The 23,844-nt window shown below is 34.4% G+C and overlaps 1 protein-coding gene across 13 annotated transcripts in view; it reads right to left on the bottom strand.

Annotated features, from left to right (window-relative positions):
• The window catches only part of PCDH15 (protocadherin related 15), a 704,528-nt gene that overhangs the window by 616,461 nt on the left and 64,223 nt on the right, over positions 1-23,844 (bottom strand). For 10 of the 13 annotated variants that reach the window (XM_054572779.1, XM_054572777.1, XM_054572778.1 and 7 more), the window contains exon 2: positions 615-680. The exons of 2 other annotated variants lie outside the window; for them this stretch is intronic. In XM_054572779.1, the coding sequence (XP_054428754.1) occupies positions 615-680 (66 nt within the window). Of the gene's footprint in view, positions 1-614; positions 681-1,195; positions 1,211-23,844 lie in introns of all 13 variants that reach the window. One more of the 13 variants, XM_054572772.1, reaches the window with a different exon arrangement.

Below are 23,844 nucleotides of genomic sequence, written 5' to 3'. Positions count from 1 at the left end.
ATGAGGAAAAATTTTCTCTTAAATAACTTAATATCCATTATATATTAGTTATTAATAATAGCAGACATCCTGTGTGAAAATTCATACTTTTTCATGTGCTCTATACTTTCTGTCAGTCTTTTTGTTCCCATGCATTTTCAGTTTTCCCATCAACCGTTTCTTGACATGTCTAATAACTATGGATCCTAAGCCTTAATAGAATCCAGCCAACTTAAGTTAGCAGTGTTAAGGCTTACCTTGCTGTCCACTTCTTTGAACAAACGTAATGTATTTCAGTCAGATGACTAGGTGATTTTATATGTAATAGTCAACTCTACCTACTGACAAAGAAAAATTCAGCCTGTATCTGGATTCATTCTTTGACTGAGTTGAATCAAATGACTTCTTCCCAATCAAAACTAAGCAAGTCTCTAGAATGTCTCATAATATAGTCCAGGTAAAGTAATACCAGGGAGTAGCATTTTTAAACCCTTACAGGGGAGAAATCAAAAGGGAGCCATTAGTGAATTGGAGTTGAAGCTTTTATTTGGTACTTCCACACATAACAAATAGAGCATTGAAATTAGAAGAAATTCCTCTTAGATAAGGCACTGTAAAACATAAAACTTACTCACCATTCCGACTCTCTTCATCAATAGCAACTATGGTAGCCGGCGGTCCTCCCCTAGCTAGTTTGCAATCTAAAGAGAAAAAACAACCAAAAGTAAGAAGTCACAATTACAGGAGCGCTCACTCTTAGATCAGATTCATTGAGATGTATATTGAAACTTAAAATGAAAAATCCTGCAATTAAATTATGCATCATTACTTTTAACAACTTTTTATTTAAAAAAAATCATGAACCACAGAGATGACTTACCATATTATACATAATACAGTCCCTTTGCATACTTTAAAACTACTCAAATCTTACTGAGATAACACCAGCATAGACCACAGGAGAGCAAAAGTCCTTCAGGATGGAGATAATGGGATGGTAATTTAACCCAAAGAAATAACATAAAGAAATGATTAACAAGGATAAGTTGTAATTAAAGCCTCACAACATAAACAAACATAATTGGGCTTTAATTGTGATCAAGAGTCTAATGAAAGAGAATTAATAAAATTTTAACAATGTTCTAAAGAGAATAAAACAAAGACAGACAAGCAATGCTCATGAGGTTGTTTGGAATTTTTATTTTTGTCATCTTACCCTCATATTGCCAGTCTGGAGTCAATAGTACAGAGTCATCAGTGGAAGCAGATCAGAAAAATGGAAGAAAGAAAGGAAGAAAGAATATAGGTGTATATTTAGCGAGGATTTACAGATATGCATAGCACCATATAATAGCAGTTGTATCACCAAATAATTTGTGAAAAAAATATGTCAAATCCTCATAACAAATTTGAAATGCTATTATAATATTAACACATTAACTTGAAAACATGTGCCCCTTGGAGATAATATAAAGCGCATTTATGTGTTTCTTAAAATAAGTAAATACAAATTACTTATGAACAGTCTATTTTTCTATGCCAGACAAACCTTAAGAATAGTGCCTGCCAATCAGCACTGAAGACTAATTCATTATTTCAAACAATACTAATACCCTGCCAAGAATCTCATGATAATAAGCATATAAATAGTATCATAAGCTATGATGTTCATGATATTTAAAATATGAAGGCTTTGCTTGCAAGATGTCAAATGTACACTTTGAGACACAAAGCAATCTCCTAGGAGGTACTTGGTGATCCTGGCAGGGATGCGTTAGGCAGTTAAATGTCCTTGGGGCACTCCTGTGACAGCAACGTAAATCAAACTGGCTAAAGCCAGCCAAGTATGTGTGTTAATTGGGAGATCATTCCAAGGTTTATTATTTATTTACTTATTAAAATTCTATTTATCAGGGACATAGGCATAAATAATAAAGCCTTTGACAAGCACTATTCTATATTGTAAGGTATGTGCTCTCTCAAGTAAAGCTTAAAATCACAGGAATCTACAATTTCTTCATCCTTGTGAATATTGAAGCCAAGCCACAACATTTTTAGATCTAAAACATGTGGTACTCATAACGCTCCCTCCTCTTCCTCACTCCCCTCCCCATATAACACAGCTGTTCACTATAGGTCACTATATGTTACTCTTTCAATGTTTTCCTCACCTGTCTCCCAGAATCTTTGTTCTCATATTTCATCCATCTATTTGTGCCATAGAAATTATTTTCAGGCACCCAAATCAAAGGTAAAATATGGTACTTATTGGCACAAAAACACAATATTTCATCATTTAAAGTTTTTCTGAACTAAATGGTTTGGGATAACATTTCAAAGGATGTTATGATCTCCAGATCCTTTAGAATTAAGCACTATGGCTTCCTGTCACATCAGACCCCTAACTCATGCTGAAATATGCCTTGTATTTTTTGGAAAGTTTTGTTACCTACATTAATTTCTGCTTCTACTCATGCATGCAAATATCTGCTTCTGTTGGTGAAAATAGATTTCACATCTACCATAAAAACTCACCCAAACTCCAGTAAGAATTTATCTTTTCTTCCATGTTTTTATAATATTTTGTTTATCTAGTTTCTTATTCTTTTATGCACTTAACAATTACTCATTGAATTAAACTGTACATGAGTTACCATTGCAACTACTATATGCTAAAAATGGGAATCAAAATCAGCAGCTCCTTTTTTCAAGGATCTTGAGCAGGGGGGAGGTTAGAACATAGAGATAAACAGCAACACAGGCTTAGTACAGTGTGGTATATGTGGAATCATTTCTTTAACAAACTCACTAACAATGCAGGCGATTAGATTAAAAAAAAAGAAAATGCATATGGGAGTCGAAATGGGATAACAAGAAAGCAGAGATGATTTTTGGAGAGAGTAAAGAAATCCTAAACATTTCTTACTAGAAGAAATTCTTAAATTACCAAACATATCTTGCATTTGTATTTCAGAGAGAAGTAACTTTTCAGGACTATCTATACTACACACTGACTTAGTTAAGAGAATCAACACTGAAGACAGTAAACAAAAATTGTGTAATTTGTGTGTGAATATTGGTAGAGATACAGAAATATAATCAATAACTTTTTGAAGCAATCATGATGAAGGAAAAGGAGTTTGATATAAATATTTAAAATGTTTTCCAGTTGTTTACTAGTAAATTTATGGATAGGCTTTCTTTATAAAGCTAATCCAAGTTCAACTGCCCATACCTCAGCCCTGCCTAACTCCCTTACCCTTTCCATTCTCATAGTTTTTTTCTCTAGCCATAACAAGCCAAGTTTTTGTTTGCAGTGCCATTTGCTGAAACTTTCTTCCTTTCCTGATTTTCCTGGTTAACTTCTATTTATTTTTCAAGAACCTGGCAAGGCATCACCTTTTCTAGAAAAGCTTCCTTTTTCTTAGTCTATGGCCCAGGGGTGTCCAACCTTTTGGCATCTCTGGGCCACACTGGAAGAAGAAGAGTTGTCTTGGGCCACACATTAAATACATTGTGACACATAATCATAAAAAATCTCGTAATGTTTTAAGTAAATTTATGATTTTGTGTTGGGCCACATTGATAGCCATCCTAAGTCACATGCAGCCTGTGGATCTCAGGTTGGATGTTGGGAAACACCCTGTCTGGTTTCAGGAGCTGTAACCCCGCCAACAGGCTGGAGGGCCCCAAGGCTGGAAATAATCAGGGAGGCCTTGGAGAAACAGGCTCCCGAGGAGACATAACCTTCCCCCTGGCAGGGGCATAGCTCCTGCCTCTGCTTTGCCATAGGATGATCGATAATCCATGACAGGTAAGTTATCTTGGGCTGGAGAAATCAATCTAAGACAGGTTCCGATTGAGTTTTGGCAGCAGACAAGAAATTGGGCAACAGGGAGAAAGGACAAAAAGGCCCACACCCCTCGGCTCGGCTTGGACATGGCCCGAGTCCTCATTCTATCCAAAAGAGGTCTCCTCTTCTCTTGGAGGCCTTATCTCCCCCTGCCTGGCTCAGGCTCAAAACAATTCAGGAATTAGTTCTAAACCAAATATGGCAGTTCTCAGGAAAATAAGGCCTAAAAGTAAATTCTTTAAAGTGTGCTTTGTTTTTTCCTCAGAAGCTCTAGCCAGCTCATGCTGGGAAGGAAATTTAAATTACTCACAAACCCTAACCCTATACCCTTGGGCACTCTTATGTGTACTACAGTCTCATGTTTAGTCATCTCTCTTGTTTACTAGTCTCCTCTCAGACCCATGTAAATTGGTGTGTTCCTGCCATTTTTTTTCTTCAAAACATCACTCATTCTCTGTGAACATTAACATACTGATGTATTGAGATAATCTGTGCATTCCTGTTACCTGGCCCCACTGATTACCTTTTCCATAAAAGCCTTTGAACAAAGGGACTCTGGGCCTCCCCACTAGAGGGATGTGCCATGTCCCCTCTCCTGGCAAACAGAGATGTGTTTGCGATGACTCCTCGTGTTTATTGCCCCCATCTGTGACAACCCCCGGACGGACTCTACGGGATTCAGAGCCCTGCTCCCATCTCAGCTGGCTCCAGGCGGTAACCTTCAGATCCACAAGTGCCGCACTGCCCACGACGCGCTCCGTGCCCCCACGGCCGTTGCTGCCGGGACCAGGGACAAGCGGTGTTCCCCGCGGCGGCGTGCCCCATCTCACCGCCGCGCTACAGTTGGGCCCCTCTGGTAGACTAAATGTCTCTTCTTTGTATTCCTGCAGTACACAATGCTCTCCACTGGGAAATAGTATATTTTTCTCACAACTCCTTTAGATCAAGTCTGTGTCACATTCGCCTCAGTATCCCCAGAACCTGGCCAGAGTTAGTCCTGAAAGTTTTAATGAACTTTTCCTGAACTACAGTCTGCCCAGCTACAGCTCCTACAAACATCCCCTTGGAGAGCTGCTCAGAGATCTGTTCTCATTATTCATTCACCAGCAGAGACAGTCCAAGAGTAAAGGCTCAGCTACATTTCCTCCCCGTCAGACCCTTCTAGATGATTTCCACTAAGCTTTATGGATCCAGAAGGTTCCAAGGCCTCCAATAAAATGTTTTCATGTAAATACTTTATCTATTCTGGATCAAACCAAATATAATTAATTTTTTAAAGACTCACAACACTAATGAAAAGAGATTAGTCAGATGCATAAAAATAACCTATTAATAACATTGTTCATAACATCCAGTGTTTGTTTTGAAATGATGCATTCATGAAAGTATAATTAATTAGTTTTGAAATGCACAAAACTTTTTAATAACAAGTATATTCAGAATTATTTTGAAAAAAGTAATTATAGATGGGATAGCTAGGGACTATTATGTATGCAAAATATCCAAATGAAGGTCAAAGTGAAGACTAAAAAGCAATTTGGGAGCCTGGCGATCCTGTTCTCTATGGTCTATGGATAATCTGCCACAGAAAACACAGGTTAGCTGATGACGCCTGTACCTTGGAAATTGACTTCCTTAATCTATTTAATTTCACCCTTGACTGTTTTGGTTCCATCACAAATTCATTGTTTTTCATGACTCAAATTTCTGACTGCTCAGGTCCCTACCCGATTCCCACATCCAATTTTGTTTTAAACCACAAGATATGAATACAAATACTTGAATGCTCAGTGTAATTTATTTTTTTAATTTGTTGTCAAGTTAAAAATAAGCCATGTCTTTTAAAATAATCTCATGCAACAGGTCAAAGTTAAAACCAAAAATATTAGAATGATATGTAACCACTGGTCTCAGAGGCACTAAACCCATGATGTATTGTCCTTATGGTAGCCTAAAGCTTAAGAGCATGGGAAGACAGGTTGCACAAAAGCAACAATCCAGAGTTGTCCAAAGATGTGCATTCCTTATCTGGAAGAGAGAACAGCCAGGAAAACCTTATTCTTACATTAGCCTATTCTCAAAATTTCCTTTTAAGGCCAATGTGTTTTCAATAAAATTTCAAAACTATTCATTTTTCTCCCTATATTAACATGTCAAGTAACATTAATATGTTAATGACTTGCACATCACATTTCCTGCCCAGATACTACATGCACTAGCAATCTGAAAAATGCTTTAAATGTAACATCACAAGTTGAAATTCAGGTGCTACTGCCTCCCAGCCCATACCTGGCCTCTTTCAGTATGTATTATCTTAGCGAATGGCGAAATTTTGTGCCATGGTGCATAATCCAGAAACCTGCCCATCTCCCTCACTTTCCTGAATTGCTGAATTTACCAATAAATCCTGAATTTAATTCCTACAGGAAAACAAACAAACAAAAAAAACACCCTCATACCCACCTTCTGCTTTCAATATCTGACGTCATCATGCTAATATAATCTCATTCCAAATCAAATGGTTTTTCCTAACTGTTCTTCCTACAGGCAGTCTTGTCACGCTCTTTATTCTTCTATATTTAACCACAGTAATTTTTACAAATAAAAACTTGCTTATTATTTGTAATAATATTTTGCCATTGTTTTTAGGGTAAAAAGTATTTTATGGTCTATAACCGTTAGCATGTGATTTTAGAATGAAAACTAAAATATATGGCCTACAATGTCCTAAATGATAATGGCCTTCTCCTTCCTCTCCAGTCTCATCTATTCCCATGGTCCTACTCGCTTTGCACTCTATGCAAAATCCTGCACTACTTCTAAACTTTTCCGTATTGTCTTATTTCTTGACAGGTTTACAGTCAACCTGTCAGTCATTTGTGTAGGCTGTAGAGTTCACCTGGTGCTGAAAGAAACCATTTCTCAAAGAAACAATTTCTGATCCCCAAGTTTCCTGATACACTCTCATAACTCCACATCCTAGTATCAATTTATGAATATCAGATTCCTCACCAGCAAAACCTCAGTAACAATACAGGTCTTGTTTCTCTTCCTCAGAGTTGTGTCCCCAGGGGTCAAAGTGCTGTCACAGAGTTGATTCTCAGCAACTAATCATTGAATGAAAGAATGACTAATTTGCAACAATAAAAGGGAAAAAAAGCTCTAGAATATTACCTCTTTTTTTTTCCTTTCTAAACTTTGAAATGTCATTCTGGTATACAAATAATAGGGAAAGAATGGGCAACACACTGGCTGTCTAGAAACCAAATCATTAATACTATTTCAGCATAAGTGTAAAGTGGAGCAGGATGTGCTCCAAAATATGCCACTTTGGTAAGTGGAGTTGGAGGCAATCTAGAACCAGCAGACTTAGGGGAAGATTTTTACCTCCCCTTTAGCAGTTTAAAATAATTTAGAAAGGATATCTGTACCAGAAAGAGAGCTATTCTCAGAGATAAGTATTTCATCTAACAGACATACTGCATGGTAGGTCAAACATTTGTTTAACAGACATTTCCTCCTTTCATCTTTCAGCAAATTCCTTTCCTCCCCTTTTAACCCCCAAACCACTATTTGTTTCCATAGCTCAGAATGGTATATGAGCCTCAATTGCCTGGCTGCCGTGAGTCCCACATCTTTGTAGGTGCTTGAATTGTTTGTTTTTTTTTTTTTTTTTCCTGTTGGTTTGTTGTTGTTATTGTTTTCCACTTGGTGTCTCAGTCAAGAATACAGAAGGGTTGAGAAAAAAATTATTTTCCCTCCTCTACAGGGATAGAAAAATTTGTAGAAATTTGGGATTCTTTGGTAGTAGTTATAAAATATCATAGAAAGCTCAGAATAATACAGTAGAGTAATGAAAAGTGAAGGAAGAAGAACTTTTTACTTGTTTATAATTACCTATAGTTTCTATCAGAATTTTATACTCTGATCATCCAATTGCCTGCACTGAATGACTTTTTGGAAGCAATATTACTGCAATATTCTATTAATAGCAAGAGTGTATCCCAAGCACTTTCATGACTTTATCAAATGGACTTTAAAGAAATAAAACTCAAAGACCTCGGGTACCAAAGCTGTTATAGCAAAGATCACAAATATTTTGTATAACATTCCAATGTTTACTCAGCTATTTTTTACTTTTCAGCTCCCTATTATTTTCTAGCACTAAGCATAGTATTTGACATATTATAATAATTCATTATATTTGTTGAACTAGGGATATCATCTTCAATGACAAATGAGTAAAAGAAATAACCCATTTAAACCTTAGTATTAATCATTTCAAATCATTTGGGAGAATATTTTAAGATGTTAAAGGAACTGATTCCCAGCATAATATAGAAGTTCAGAAAATGTGATTTAGAGTCAAGAAACCTAATTTCAGATTCTAATCTTGGCTTTTAATAGCTGTGTAATATTGAACAGATTATTAAATTCTTATACCTCAGTTTACATAAATAAGCATAATTGTAAGTATAACTACCTCATAGATTTATTGCAACAGGGTGAATGAGATAAAAATCTATGATTATTTCTTAGATTAGTGCCTGACAACATGTACAGGCAGAAAAAAATATACTTAATTTTTTATATTATCATTATTTTCACAACAAATATATTGGGACAGCCATTCTATTTTATTTTATTTTTGTCCTTTGATCAAAAGATAGTAGAAAATCCATTGGCTTTTCCAAAATATTTAGTGAAGGATGATCTTATTTAAATATGTGACTGTGAAGTATATTCTCATTAAGAACAAAAACAGTGACATGATATGTCACTGATGATCTGTATGAACAGAAATATTTTGAAGTTCCTATTCCAGATGACCATCTAGAGACGCTTGTCTTGGTTTGAATTTACTACAGCAAATAGAATCTTTGAAATCCAGGTTTAACAAATAAAGGGTACTCACAGTCATCTGCTGATCCCAGTGTAGTCTCAAAATTTACTGGTGTCCACATACACAAGTAGAAATATCAAGAAACAATTACAGATTTTTCTGAAATCTCCAATTTTCACAGCATTCTTCTGTTATTAGTCTGTATGTTCACAGCCATCTTCTATTTGAAGCTAACACTGAGCATACACACCGACACACACACACACACACACACACACACACACACTGAGTCAGTTGCTCAGTGAAAGCATTTAGCTTCTCATTCAAAGGAGTGTTTTCCTCTCTTTAAATTTCATGCTGCAAAAATGTTTTACTTTCAGTTTGCTTGTCACAATCAGCAGAAGAGAGACTATTCTCATTTTTTTGCATTTATATTTTGAATATCTATTTTCAGGAAAATACATATAAAAGTGAAATCTAAAGAGAGGAACTCCTTGTTTTACATATTGACTTTCTCATCAAAAAAAAAAAAAAAAAAAAAAAAACCAAAAAGGAGTTTGACCCTGAAATTTGTCTAAAGCTACAGTCAACAAGACATGAAGTTATGTTACAAATGAAAAAAAAATTAGCTGAGTATACTAAAAGGTATAGCAAATAAGGTATTTTCAATTCAAAAATAAGATATGCTCTTTACAATTATGAGAGGGAGCAGAGTTTGTCACCTCAAATTATGCCTATTTTGGGATATTGATTATTGTTAGCTGGTTATTTTTAAGAAAAAGAAAACACAGAAAAAAACTTTTGACCTTCCACTTAACTAAGAATTTAGATGGAGGACTTGTTCCAGGAAGTGAGATATCATCATAGATAACTACAGTTTACTGTAAACTAGTGTACAGTAGACAAAGAGGAACCTAGCAAGACCCATTTTGATCAAAGTCCTCTCTGTGCCCCAGTGTTAAAGATGGCCCAGCAAACATTTGTTTACCAAATATTTGCATTTTCATCTCCATGTCAATTTCTTTTCTCCTCTTTGAGGTCTCAAACCACAATGTCCTCTCTTTATCTTTAGCTCAATATGGCACCTAAGCCTAACTGCTTCATTCGTCCTCAGGCCCCATATTCTTATGGAATTCCTATATGCACATTCATAATAAATGTGGTTATTTTTCTCCTGTTAGTGTCTCATTTTAATCTCTTGATTAGACCAACCAGAAAAACTTAGAATGGTAAAATAAAATTTACTTTTCTTTCCCACAATTACTCCGTCAGCATTAGCACTTACAGATTTCAAATTTTACCATAGAGGGAGGATGGTATATTTTATAACACCTTAGTATCATCATTAATTGGATTATATAATTTGATTAAGATGTTCCAAGTGCCTGGTCTAGTAATGCCCACTGAAGGGGAAAGGTCTTTATAAGATCTTACTTTCTGTTATTCTGAGACCTTCTTAAAAGACTTTACTGTTGGTTAGACTTTTTACCATATTATCCAATTAGTCTGTATGTTTTACAATTGAAATATAAAGGATAAAGGAAGAGATAAGGGCTTGTGTCAATGAGGAAAACAAATTATTCAAGGAACACTCTGTGAAAAGCAATTAAAGAGTTTACATCCACATTATTTCTGAAAGCTAATTTGTAACTTCATTTTATAATTATTCTTAAGGAGGTAGCTCAGAGAAAATTCTCAGTCATGATTCTTAGTAAGAAAGTTTACAATATCCAACAATAAAAGCTACAACATCACATCACTGTTTAAATTAATATTGTTCAGAAAGTTTTACTTATTGGCTATTGAAACTAAATTCTTTGTCTCAAGCCAATTATGAGTACATAAACTGTCAACAAAACAGCAAACTCTGTGGATTAAATTCCAAAAATAAATAAATAAATAAGCATTTGGTTACTTATGTATAAAAGACCATATTTGTGTAAACATTATATTCATTTACTTCTTTTTTCTAGCTTTATTAATATATTATTTTATATTATATATATTTAAAGTATAAAATACAATGATTTGATGCACATATATATTGTGAAATGATTACCACAATAAGGTTGTAAATACCTCTACACTTTCACATAATTACATATTTTTGTGGTAACATTAAGATCTACTCTCTAAACTCAAACATATAATATAGTATTTCTAATTAGAGTCACTATGCTGCACATTAAATCCTAAGAAATTTTCATCTTAGAGCTGGAGGATTGTACCCTTTGACAAACATCTCTCCGTTTTCCCCACCCTCCAGCCTCTGGCTACCACCATTCTATGCTCCATTCCATGAGTTCAGCTTTTTAGATTCCACATGTAAGTGAGAATAGATAGATAGATGGTATAGATAGATGATTAGATATAGATATAGATATAGATGATATAGATATATACACCCTTATATACATATACCTACATATACACATATGTATATCTATGTTTATATATCTATATATATATAATCCCACATTTTCTTCATCAATTCACCTGTGGATGGACATTTAGGTTTTTTCCATATCTTCATTGAATATGGGGTGATAATAACATCATTTCCTCTGGATATATACCCAAAGGTGGAATGGCTAAGTCATATATAGTAGTTCTTTTTTTCAATTTTTTGAGGAAACTCCATACCATTTCCATTGTGGAATATACCTGTTTACATCCCCACTGATAATGTACAAGAGTTCCTTTTCTGCACATCCTCACTAACACTTACTGTCTTTTTTGTTTTTGGTAATAGTCATTCTGAGGGGTGTGAGGTGAGATCTCACTGTGGTTTGGTTTGCATTTCCCTGAAGATTTGCGAAGCTGAGCATCTTTTCATGTACCTGTTGGGTATTTGTATGTCCTCTTTGGAAAAATAGCTATTCAAGTCCTCTGATCATTTAAAGACTCTTATTGTTTGTTCTTTTGGTATTGAATTGTATTAATTTCTGACAATTCATGCCCACATGAAGCCTGGTGTTACTGGAGCCAGCCTGCACCAGACTGGGCCAGGAACTTCACATGTTTTCCAGGCGACATACTTCAAAGTCAAGCAGGGAACTGTTAGAGGAAGTAGGAAAAACATTTACTTTCACCTTCTGGCAGAGAAAGTTTATTTAAATATACACAGATAATTTAGCAGCACTTTTCTATTGCCTTATTATCTCAATCCCATAGAGCAAGTTAGGTCTGAGGTTTTATTATCAAAGGAAAGTCTAGGAATGAAATGGATACAAGGATGGGACAGAGAGTTATGGAAAAAGAACCCAGAAATAACAACAACAACAAAAATACCTATTTCCTACTTGTCCATTTGTCTCACCTAGCTTTCACAATGCTTCCTCATATACAATTCCTCATAGAAATATAATTTACTTTGGATTATATATCTAGAAGTCAATCTAGAGGAAAGCTGAGCACAGAACCACAAGCTCCAAATAAACTTATGTTATTTTCATTGTTTCAAAGTGAGTATGAAATATCATGGGGGTTATGTCTGTATGTGTCGACTCTTTTTAATATGATATATTTTTATTTAACACATAATCCTTTTTTGTACTGTAAACCTTGCCAAGTGTGTTATCAAAGCTAAGTCAGGGTAATAATAGGATCTGACATATACTGGGCAGAGAGAAAACTTGTGTTGGCCAGTTTGGCAGAAGGCACTGTGATTCCAGGTTGAAACATATATATGCAAAAAATAATTCCTTTAAGAAAAATGAGTTAGGACTACAATTTGATCACAGCCATAAGAATAAAAACATATTGATAAACTGATTTTTTTCTTTTGGATCAGAAGATTTCTTTAGAGTTTTTAAAAACTGAATATAATAAAGCACTGAAGACAAGTATTTTACCACCCATGTACTTTAAAGATGATATTTTTGACAGTTTGCTATCCACATGTACAATATATGATCAAGAAAGCTTTATACCCTGCAGTTTACCACTCATAAGTTCATTTTTTGACAATCTTCTGTACAGATGCCCGTGGTTTTGAAGATCTGCTGCTATTTAAGAGAACTTCTCAAGGGTAGGACTCCATACTTCATTTCTTTGTATTTGCTCAGGTACACAGTTTACCAACAGTGAGCCCCAAAACACTTTACAGCTATAATTATTTTCCTTATTGCTTTCTAAGCTACATGTTTTTATAAAAAATGTATAATCAGCTTTTAAATCTCACTACTGTACATCTAATGGTATACACGCAGCAGTTTTCTACATGGTGTTCAAAAAGAGAGCCATGCTACAAATAGTGGAAAGCAATCTTTTCAGAATTTTTGCTATATTCAGAGTATATTATTATATCTCTCTTCAAATTAGTTTACTTGAACATATGATTAACTTGTCATTCTATTGTTATATTTTTCCCCATAAACTTTGGTAACATTCCTACCATGAGATCATTTCTTTTGAAAAAAATTAGCTATTTTAGAGTCAAGAACCAGCAAATAAGATGAACGTAGTCTCCAAGATGCCAAATATCTATACTAAAGCTCATGAACTTTATATTTAGAGAAAGCCCTAGACCTTCATTCAATCCAACTTACTTGTTTTCCATCCTTTTGTAATAAAATTTATTTTTTCTTTCCTAATACAGAATTGATTATAAAACATTAATAAAAGTAGAAAATGTATGAGAAAAAAAGAAATATGCCTAAAGAATGACACAATTTTGATTTGAAAGCAAGGACAGAGAGAATAAAAATTGTTAAAAGTAGACCAAGAACTCACAAAACAGCCCTGGCTGGTGTAGCTCAGTGGATTGAGTGCCAACCTGCAAACCGAAGGAATTGTTGGTTCAATTCCTAGTCAGAACACATGCCTGCACTATGGCCAAAGTCCCCAGTAGGCGGTGTGTGAAAGGCAACCACACATTGATGTTTCTCTCCCTCTCTATCTCCCTCCTTTCCTCTCTGTCTGAAAATAAATAAATAAAATCTTTAACAAAAAAGAACTCACAAAACATGTTATTTGGAGTAAATGTCCTTCTATACAAAAAAGCTCCATTACTGCTTTTTGGCACACAGAATTATTTACTAATTATGTCAATAACCTTAATCAATCACCATAATATTTAATTTATGCAAACTCTTTAAATAGTGGAAAAAGTATATGTTGCAGAAAGATTTACATCATGGGACTTATAATAGAAAACAAGTGCTAATTAAAATACAATGATGCTTCTGTTTTGTCAAATTGTTAAAAAAATTTATTAATAGAATAATATCCAGAGATGTTTAGAGAGAAAGGAAATAAAAATTATTATGCAGTTTTGGTGGAGATATATATTGTTTTTGTAAAAAGAAAGAAATACAAATCAAAAGGCATTATGACAAGAATTTTACAAGAAAGTGCTCTTGCCAGAGAGATTTTACTTTGGAGAATAATCAAATATAGAAATAATGAGACAATCATCCATTACTGCCAAAAGTATATATGATGGTAAACTATTATATAATAATGTTAAATCATTATGATTCAAATGTTCTTCATAAATGTGGCAGACACTGTACATTGGTCCACACACTCCAACCACTTTTCTAGCTTGATTTTTTGTACCATAGAGACTGGGAAGTTTAGAGTTTCAGTTCAAAATTCATTTGCAGGTGGGCTTTGCCTTCCAACCTGCCAAATAGAACACATTCTCATCACCGTGGAAGAAAAGGACTGAGAGAGCCAAAGCAAACAATGCACGGAGTGTGTAGTGCTTTGTCGTAACTGTAGTAGATACATTAGTTTCAGGCCCAGGGTATCCTAGGTGCCATGTTGAGTGGTATACCATAAAGGTTTAAATCAGAAAGTTCAGAACTGTAGGTGGATGTTTCTTTGGCTTTCTTGATCTCGCCTTTTTAGAATTGTAGCTGAGTTTTCTGATCCTTCTTAGTCACCTAGTTCAAGTTAATAAATTCATTCCAGATAAAGAAAGAGTTCTATTGTTTATACTATCTAATCTGAAAATTTGAAATCAGCCATCAAAAATACATATTTATTTTTTAAAATATTTTAAATTATAGTTTACATTTAATATTATTTGTATTACTGTCAGGTGTATGTCATAGTGATTAGATAATCATATACTTTACAAAGTGTTCCCCACTGATATTTTCAGTAACCCACTGGCACCGTAAATATATCTCACAATATTATTAACTATATTTCCTATTCTATACTTTTATCCTCATGATTATTTTGTGACTACCAGTCTATATTTCTTAACCCCTTCACCTTTTTCACCTTATCAGCCAGTGATTCCACTTCTAGGTACATACCCAAAGAAACTCAAAGCATTAATTTATAGGAATATATGCACCCTTGTGTTCATTGCAGCATTAATGCTCCATAGCCAAGCTATAGAAGCAGTCCAAGTGACCATCAATAACTGAGTTTAAAAAAATGCCATTTTACATATATCCAAGGGGGTATTATTCACCCATAAAAAAGAACAAAATGTTACCATGTGTGAGAGCATGGATGGACCTAGAATGTATTACACTAAGTGAAGTCAGTTAGAGAAAGACAAATACCATACGATTTCACTTATATGTGGAATCTAAGGAACAATATAAACAAAACAGAAATAGATTCATAAGTACAGAGGACAGAATGATGGTTGGGAACTAGGTGAAAAAGGTGATGATCATTGTTATTATTGTTATTAGTGCTTTTCTATTGCTTACAATTCCTAAACTATTTATGCATTAACCTGGGGGACTCTTCAACTGTGAGGGTGGAGTGTAAGTATTGATGTTGAGTCTAAACTCTGATTTATTTTCATGGACTTTCCAAATACTAATTTTATTTTGCCTTCTAGGAAACAGGACATCTTTTATAATCTGATCAGGTTTGAATTTTTTAATGGAAATCTACCTTATTACCAATATGAGTCATTGTCTCCTTCTGCACTCATTATTTGTATGGAGAAAGTTTCTAGAGAAAAAAAACCCAACAAAATAAAACAAAACAAAACAAAACAAAACACACACATAGACCCTGATAAATTGATTCTTAGAGCCAGCCCTAGGGAAGGCCAGTTTGGAAGATTCCTTCAGAGACTGATATCATTTGGACAAACTTTGCCGGGGGGTAACTTTTCAAAACCTTAAGTGAACATTCTTGAATCTTACCTTGTTTAGTCTGTGAGAGTTTTATTCTGTATAAAATCTCTTTTAAAAAGTTTCTGTTCATCAAAGATATCAGATTTTGGGGTCTGGGATTTAAAAAAAAAAATGAACAGTAACTCAGGGACCTGAGAAACAATGTGCAAAATCAGAATTTTCATAGAGCTGTCACCAGAGTTTTGTGGCTTTGTTTCATTCTGAATCTAAATATGTGCCTCCTGTAAGTTAGACCCTTGTTTCTTACATGCATTTTCATTGTAATTTAATTCATGTGGCTATCTTACAAAAGTCAATGTCACCAAGGACAACTTAGAATTACATGGGCCACACTGCAAACTTTTGATATAATCAATATTGTTGATTTGAGAGGTGTCTTAGATTAGGAAGGAGCTAAAATTTTGACCACAACTTTGAGCTCAATGGCCTTTTCCCCACTCTTTTCCCCTAACCATGCCCTTTATCAATCTCTGCTTTTATCACCTTTTCTGATATTTTTGCCTTACTTTCTGGCCAGTCCGTAAGTAATATTATCAATTAATATTATGAAATTAGTATCGTAAATATCTATTGCCTGTTAAAGTTAAATCCTCTTCAAAAAATGGTTAAGCTCATTTTATCCTTAGCTTTCATTTCAGTTTGAACTAAGAATCATTGTGAAAGACTTTCCAAATCTAGACAAGAATAATAGAAATTAGAGGATTTTAGAATAGTGCTAAAAACATATAACCTAGAACTTACAGATCTACATAAATGTTTTATATGTTAGTAAGAAAATTAGATGTTAAAATATCAGAAACTTCAGAGTCGAGATAATCCGAGGGTGACAGTCCCTAAATTTTATAGAAAACAAGAATTATATAGAATTTTATGCATAGTGGAGAGGAATATTTTGGAGTCTACACAAAAGACTTTTCTGTAAAAATAGATTGTAATTTCATGCAGTCCTAAAAAAAAAAAAAAAAAAAAGAAGGGATGAGTCCATCATAAATTTTAGAAATAGGCTCTTTAATATTTTTAGGAAATAATTAGGAGTAGATTTTAAAAGTGATGGGACCTCCTCAACTCTCTCCTCACTTTTTTGTGAAGAAACCTAAACCAAAATTAGAGGATGTAATACTCAAGAAAAATTGTCATTGGATATGGACCCAGTTATAGGTACAACTCCAGTTCTTTCTTGAACATTTTGAAAAAGACTTGGAATAAAAGAGGCATTTGACTCAGAATAAACAAATAAAACTAGACAAAAAAATTTAAAAAACTAGTTATGTCCACCCAATTAATCAAGTACCAGAAGAGGAAGCCTCATTAAAAAAGACATAGGTAGATATTGTAAGCAGAAACAATATAGAAAAAACAATCACTTTGTACTAAACATAAAAATAAAGAAAAATAAAACAAGAATGCGATCAGGAAGATTGATGTTGACCTGAGAGGAAATTATGCTTCTCATTTTCATTTTATCATTAAAGTCATAACAATAAATTTCTCTAATATTAACAGAGAGCTTTGAAGTGTTTGATTAATTCAGGAATGATTATATAAGCTACAATCCCAGCCACACAACTTCTCCTTCAGAATCAATGAAGTTCTTAAAAGATGAGCATCTGTGAAAATCCAGACACTCTGCTCTGCCAGTCTACACCCTTTACACTCAGACTTTTATTTAACGTAATTTCCGTATGGCCTTTCTCTTGAGATCCCTGTAGGTCACCTATTCATAACCACATCATACACAATTTGGACCATGACTTACCAGTAACCTTGTGTCTAAACCAAGCCCAATTATTCATGGATAAAATAAAACACTATTGATAATGGAAGAATAATTAAAGAAGCCATACATTCTGATTGATCCATCTAATTCTGTATCTACATTTACCACCTTAAAAAAAAAAAAAGACAAAAGCCAGCAGCTAAAAATCTAATAGAGAAATAATTACATATATTTAGCACTAGTTTGGCCACAGTCCTCTACAGTCTTCTCAAATGAAGAAATCTAATTTGTTTAGGACATTGGGACCATGAATAAAATATTCATTCACTTCTCTGAGGTCGACAAACCCCCATATTATTTTTATTTTCAGGCCACCTCAGGTCATATATTTTATCATTCTAAACCCACATTCTGTTTTCTCTATTGTCCTTCTTAGGTCAATGTAGGAAATACTTGTTAGCCTTCTGAAAAAAACAATATACCTGCAGATTTTACCCTCAAGGGTACACTTCTACTTTTCACAACTTTTCAGTCAGAATCTGAAAGACACTGAATCCTTCCCTAAATCTACCCTTATCCACATTGCAGGGAATTTTTTTTAAATATTCTAACAATAAAACGAGCTTCTGAGACTGACTCCAACTGCTATTTAATAGATCAAAGAGCATATTTAACTTTCCAAAGAAGACTTACAATTTTTTCCAAATAAAATGTACTGTCTAAGAAATAATTTATCCCCAGGGAATAAATACATTGGTCCTGAGATATTTCAAAACTTTTAAAACTTTCTTGTGACTGTCGAGAAAATTTTTGTTAAAAAGAGATTTTTGGCTGTCATAGGTTATTGCATGCAATAGGTTCCTAACATTTCTGAAATTGTCACACCTATAAAATTAACCTTAGTTTAGTAACTGAATTTCTTCCCTGGATGTCTAAAATGATCAGTGTGTGTGTGTGTGTGTGTGTGTGTGTGTGTGCACGCGCGTGTGTGTGTGTGTGCATGTGCAAGCACACCTGTGATTTAAAATTTGCTCTTTGGCCTAATTATCTTGAATCTTTTTACAAATTCAGATGTGTGCAATGTGGGCAAGCCAGTGGTGTCTCGGCTTAACCTCATCGAATCTTTAAAGACCAATTGTTTACTACAACCTTTCCTTAAATTTTCTAGCAAAAGCCTACTCACCTCAACAAAGGGCAGCAATGTCAGCAAACATATACTGACAATAGATTTTTTTGTGCAATACTAGGTTGTTTTTTTCGATGTTTGTGTTTTGCCAAAAATGTACATTTCTCAGCATGCAGACTTATATCATATAAACTTTTATAATTTTTTCCCTTTATTCCACCACTGCAATATGGAAAATCTTACTATTCTCTTCTCCATTAAGAAGCAAATTTCCACAAGTGTTTGTTGAAAAACTGACTTTGTCTTGAATATCAGGGATAAAATCACCCCAGGTGACAAGACTTCTCATACTAACCTGACCTTATCAATTAGCAAGTGCTAAGAGGATGTACAGGTATACCTTTGAAACAGCCCATGCTTTTGGAATGCAATGTCATCAGGGGCTTTTTGACCTCAGCAGAAACCTTAACAAAAAGTAATCAACAAGTTATTGAACTTCTTAAGGAGGCAGGTACTGTAAAGGTAGAACGTTATAGAAAAAAAGTTATCTATTATTCTGAGTAGTTATCATCTGTCTTGAATCCATGGTATGGTTCAGATATTGTCAGGGGGCAGTGAACAATGTTGGTGAGGCCATAGACTTCATCATCTCAGAATTTCATAATATTGGGCAGATGATGCTTTAAAACAAAGTAGTGCCATAAATAATACCAATTTTTCTGAATGACACATGAAGCATTTTAGAAGAGGAATGTTTTAGTCATAACCCTACGTATGTTTTTGGCATCTTTTATGTTACTAAGATAGGGGAAACTAAAAAGAATTTTAATAGTAATAAAATGAAGCAATTTGGGTAATATCTCCACATCTCTTGTTTTAATTTGGGTACTCTTTGCTCCTGGCTTAGAAAGGTGTAAAATATTCTGGTCATAATCCTTCAGTTGGTCTTTCTCTGTAATTCAAAATTCATATGTGTGATCTCTATAGTCTTAAATGTTCCTATGTAGCTACTGTGCCATAAATGATCCAACAAATAATCCTCCAAAAGAGCAGACAAATCTGATGTATATGATAGTTGGAGCATTCCCCACCCAGAACCTTATATATAATCATAATCCTTCAGATGGTAGTCCAGATCTCAAAATCACTTATCTAGGTGGTATTTGTTTATCCTCCAGCTTAGGGTGGGCATGAAGAGAAGTCTGAGAAATATCAGGCATAACTGTTACGGTAGCATAACTTTTTCTACATTTGTTTGTTGTTTGTTTTGTTTCAGGGAATCTTTTCCATGGAAAGATAAGGCCATGACCTAATAGATTATTATATGTTTCAGAAAATTCCCATAGGTCAATTTTTGGAGATAACCATGTGATCATCAGAATAAATAACTTATTTGTCAAACAACAGTTTACTTATCAAGGCCTTCGCCTCATTGTGCATGCAGTCTTCTGCGTCTACCAATCTTCCACTCAGTCCAATCTCAGTTAGCTCTCTGCCTCAATTGACCAACCTTAAATCACTTTGGCCTAATCTTCAAAGCCCATAAGTACCTCCTTTCTGACTTCTAAGACATTGTCAAACTTTTGTCAGGGTGGTGTTTATACCTACAGCAGTAATTTCCAATACATTTATATTTTCTTAGCACAGTATCTGCTTCAGAGTAAATACAAATAGCTGCCATTATTATTTATATTATTTTTATAACTAGAATTGTGGTAATTCTTTACCACTTACCATTACAGAAATTGTGAGAAAACAATCTGTACATATTTTATTTACTAAAACTTTATTTATAGTGCTTGTCTCTTCTATATATACTTCTAAAGCCTTATTTCACACTTTCATTTTCTTTTCTGATTATTTTTCACATTCTCTTTTACACAAACTTTTCTGTTTCCACCTGCGAATTAGCCCCTTTTTGTTCTTTTAATTTTTACTATCTAGTACACAGATTATTACACTTGAAAATTAAAATATGTAACAAGAATAGAGCTTAGCACAGGACCTGACACACCCTAGTGTAACAGGGTACAGAGCAGAGGTTCCTGGAAAATAGAAGAGCATATACCCCCACAAACCTGGTTTGGAGGAAAGGAGGAAGTAGAGTCTACAGTGGTTAAGATACTTTGCATAACAATGGCAAATTAATAGTTGTGCTGCCACCCTGGGCAAAAGGTAGACTTGCAGAGTGTATAGTGACTTGTGCCATAGCCAGGGGAGGCAGATGCCCCTGTGTCATGGGGAACTCTTACCCTGATTAAAGATGGCAGCCAGAAGAAGGTAAAAGATATGGGAGAACTAGCAAAAGTATCACATCATAGGAGGGGCTAGCTATAAGGTCACATAGGAAGTTTCTGGCAGAGCCTTTAAAGAAAGGACAGGCTGAGAAAAGGGGATTCCGTCATGAAGTCTGAAAGAGAGGAGGTAGACACCAAGCAGAAGGAAAGGTTATAAGGAGAGCTGTTAGAATTGTGCAAGGACCCAGCAGAACTGATGTTGCTGTGAGGAGAGCTGCCTAACCAAGCATGGATTCATGGGAGATGCTTGCTGCTGAACTGAACTGTGACCAGTAGTACACACTTCTGCTTCTCCAAAAGAAAGTATGGAGAAGCCACTCTTTTGGGACATGTGCCTCCCTGGACTCCACCATGATCCAGTGTTACATGGCATATATTTCCCTGAAGTACTACATGGAGGCTGAGAACAAATATCCCAGATCCTGAAGGAGAGAGCTGCTGCGAGAGGATGGTGACTCTGAAACCCACAAGTGCACATTTCAGAGGGGATGGAGACCAGCTTCCACAGCTGGCTTAAGAACAGATAAAGATATGGGGAACTTCTGTACTTGGTTTTTGCTTATAGCCTAGTGGGGAACATGGGAAGTGCTGAGTCTCATGGGAGAGCAGGACTCAGCAGGCGTGCTCTTCACCCACCCTGAGATTGGAGTCCTGTAAATAAAAACCTGTTTCTTTCAACACTAACTGCTGGATCATGCAGCAAGGTGCCATGTGGATGAGCCCCTGTTTGCTTGGTTACACTAAGTGCTCAATAATGGTCTTCATTACTTTGTAATGTTCCTGCAAGGCCAAAGGATAATGTACTTAAAGCTCTGTGTAGGTATCCTTTTTTTGTTAGTTATTAATCTTGTTATTGATATTAATACATCTGGGACCCCATGTCGATCAGCAACATCTGTATAAATGAAACCACCTGCTGAGTTTTTCAAAATATTTTACAAAAATTCAATGATTCACTTTCAGCAAGAAGAAGTCACAACTCTTAAAATGCCAAGTGTAAGGCATTAAGTATGTATTTGTATATGTGGTCTGATTATTACTCTGAAGATGTATTATCAAGGTCATATTTTCTGAGTCCCCTTCAGGAATGAACTATATGATTGAGTATTTTTCCAGAAAAAGACCTCAGTGAGTAAACTAATGTGGATTTGGTCCAACATGAATGTCTTCCAAGAGTACCAGAGGAAAAAATACTACTTGATATATGTTCAGTTTGATGGCCTCTTCTTGAAAACTTGAAAATAAAACAAAACGAGCATGCTTGTTTTTTTGTTTGTTTGTTTTTTTAAAAAAAACTTGTTTCTGAATCTAGAGAGCTTTTTTTTAAGTGAAAATTTTGTTCCTGCTGCAATAATTTCATTCAAAATCCTAATTGTCTTACAGTGAATAATAGTTGTTAAGGCAATTTAAATTAATTCTATAAGTAAAGTTTTGTCACTCTATATAATATTGCATGTATGTCATTTACATCATGTCTAATGAAAGAAGAAATCCACTCATTTGACCCAATGTATTGACTTTTGAGAACTGCATTACTACATTCAAGCTAGAAATTGGTATCCTAGAGCTTTTAGATTTTGGGCTGATTCAAGTAACCGTTTTGTAGAAGTCACCTTCTCTAAGTTTCTGAGCTAGTTTCTCAGTGAATAGTCATAATGTTTGCTCATAAAGTATTTTATTCACATAATGACCCGAGGATTAATCTACATCAGGAACACTTGAATTATCATAATTTCCTCTCTAAATCCTTAAGTTTGATAATGTTGTTTCTATTTCTTGGCATAAATGAGGATTTCTAGAAGTGAGTGTTCTTGAGAATGTTTTGGATGATACTTAGTGAAGTACATAGATATGAAGCTAATTCTTTAAAATCATAGTTAAGTATTGAACTATTTTCTTATTGATGAATATTTTAGTTGTTTCCAATTACTCACTAAAAATGCTGAGGGAGATATCTTTTATATATAATAATTTGTGATCGTACACAAACATTTCTGTATTAAATATTCCTGGAATTGGGCTCTTAAGCATCAAAGAATACAAGAGTATAAAATTTTGTTAGAATTTTTTATACTTCTCTTTCAAAAGGATGTACATATTTAATTTTTCATTATTTATATTTGAGATGTCACCTGTATTTTCATAACAGTTTAAATGAAAACAACCACTTGCTTTATAGTGTTGACTTTTATGCTATAAGGAAATCTTGCTCTAATTTATTTCTAGAAATAATATGCCTGAATATTTAATTAAAAAATTTACATGTTAGGATAACGATACAAATTATCCTTCTCTCTTTTAGCCCCTAAATAAGCAAGGGGTGTTGTAGTTTAAAAAAATTAATTCACATGTGTTTCCATTAAAAACATCAAATGGCTTACCTATGTGTTCCTGTCAACTAGTAAATATATTGGAAAATCTCTAATTCCATTACATTCTGCACAATGATTCTGAATAAGTTACTTTTGAAATTGTTTTCTCCATTACTGGTTAAAAAACCCTGACAACATAAGCATGGTAAATGAAACTAAAGACAGTTAAACATAAGAAGATAAAAGTAAATAACTCATGAAAATAAATTGACAAGCCCAGATTTACCTTTAGTGTAATAGGTAAATAAAGTGTTCTGACTAAAATAACAGCAAACTTTAGCTTTTAATTATGTATTTTTTAAAGCCATAAAGCAATTTACCACTGGTATGTACCAGTTTAATTTGTATATTGAGGTTGTGACTCCCAATTTGAAATTAGGTGACTGATCTTTTATGTATTTACTGTTTTAGCCAGAAAGCCAGGTGCCAATATAACCCAGAAAAATAAATATCAGCACATCTTATGGCAAGATGAGCAAATACTGCATGAGTTACCCCATCAATAAAATGTGTATATACTTACCTTCTATACCTTTGGT

The sequence above is a fragment of the Pteronotus mesoamericanus genome, unplaced genomic scaffold (genome assembly GCF_021234165.1).
Source record: "Pteronotus mesoamericanus isolate MK-2021 breed Mesoamerican mustached bat unplaced genomic scaffold, CSHL_Meso_final contig_24, whole genome shotgun sequence".
NCBI lineage: Eukaryota > Metazoa > Chordata > Mammalia > Chiroptera > Mormoopidae > Pteronotus > Pteronotus mesoamericanus.
Note: the sequence above shows the minus strand (reverse complement) of the source record. Positions and strands in the feature narration are given on the sequence as shown.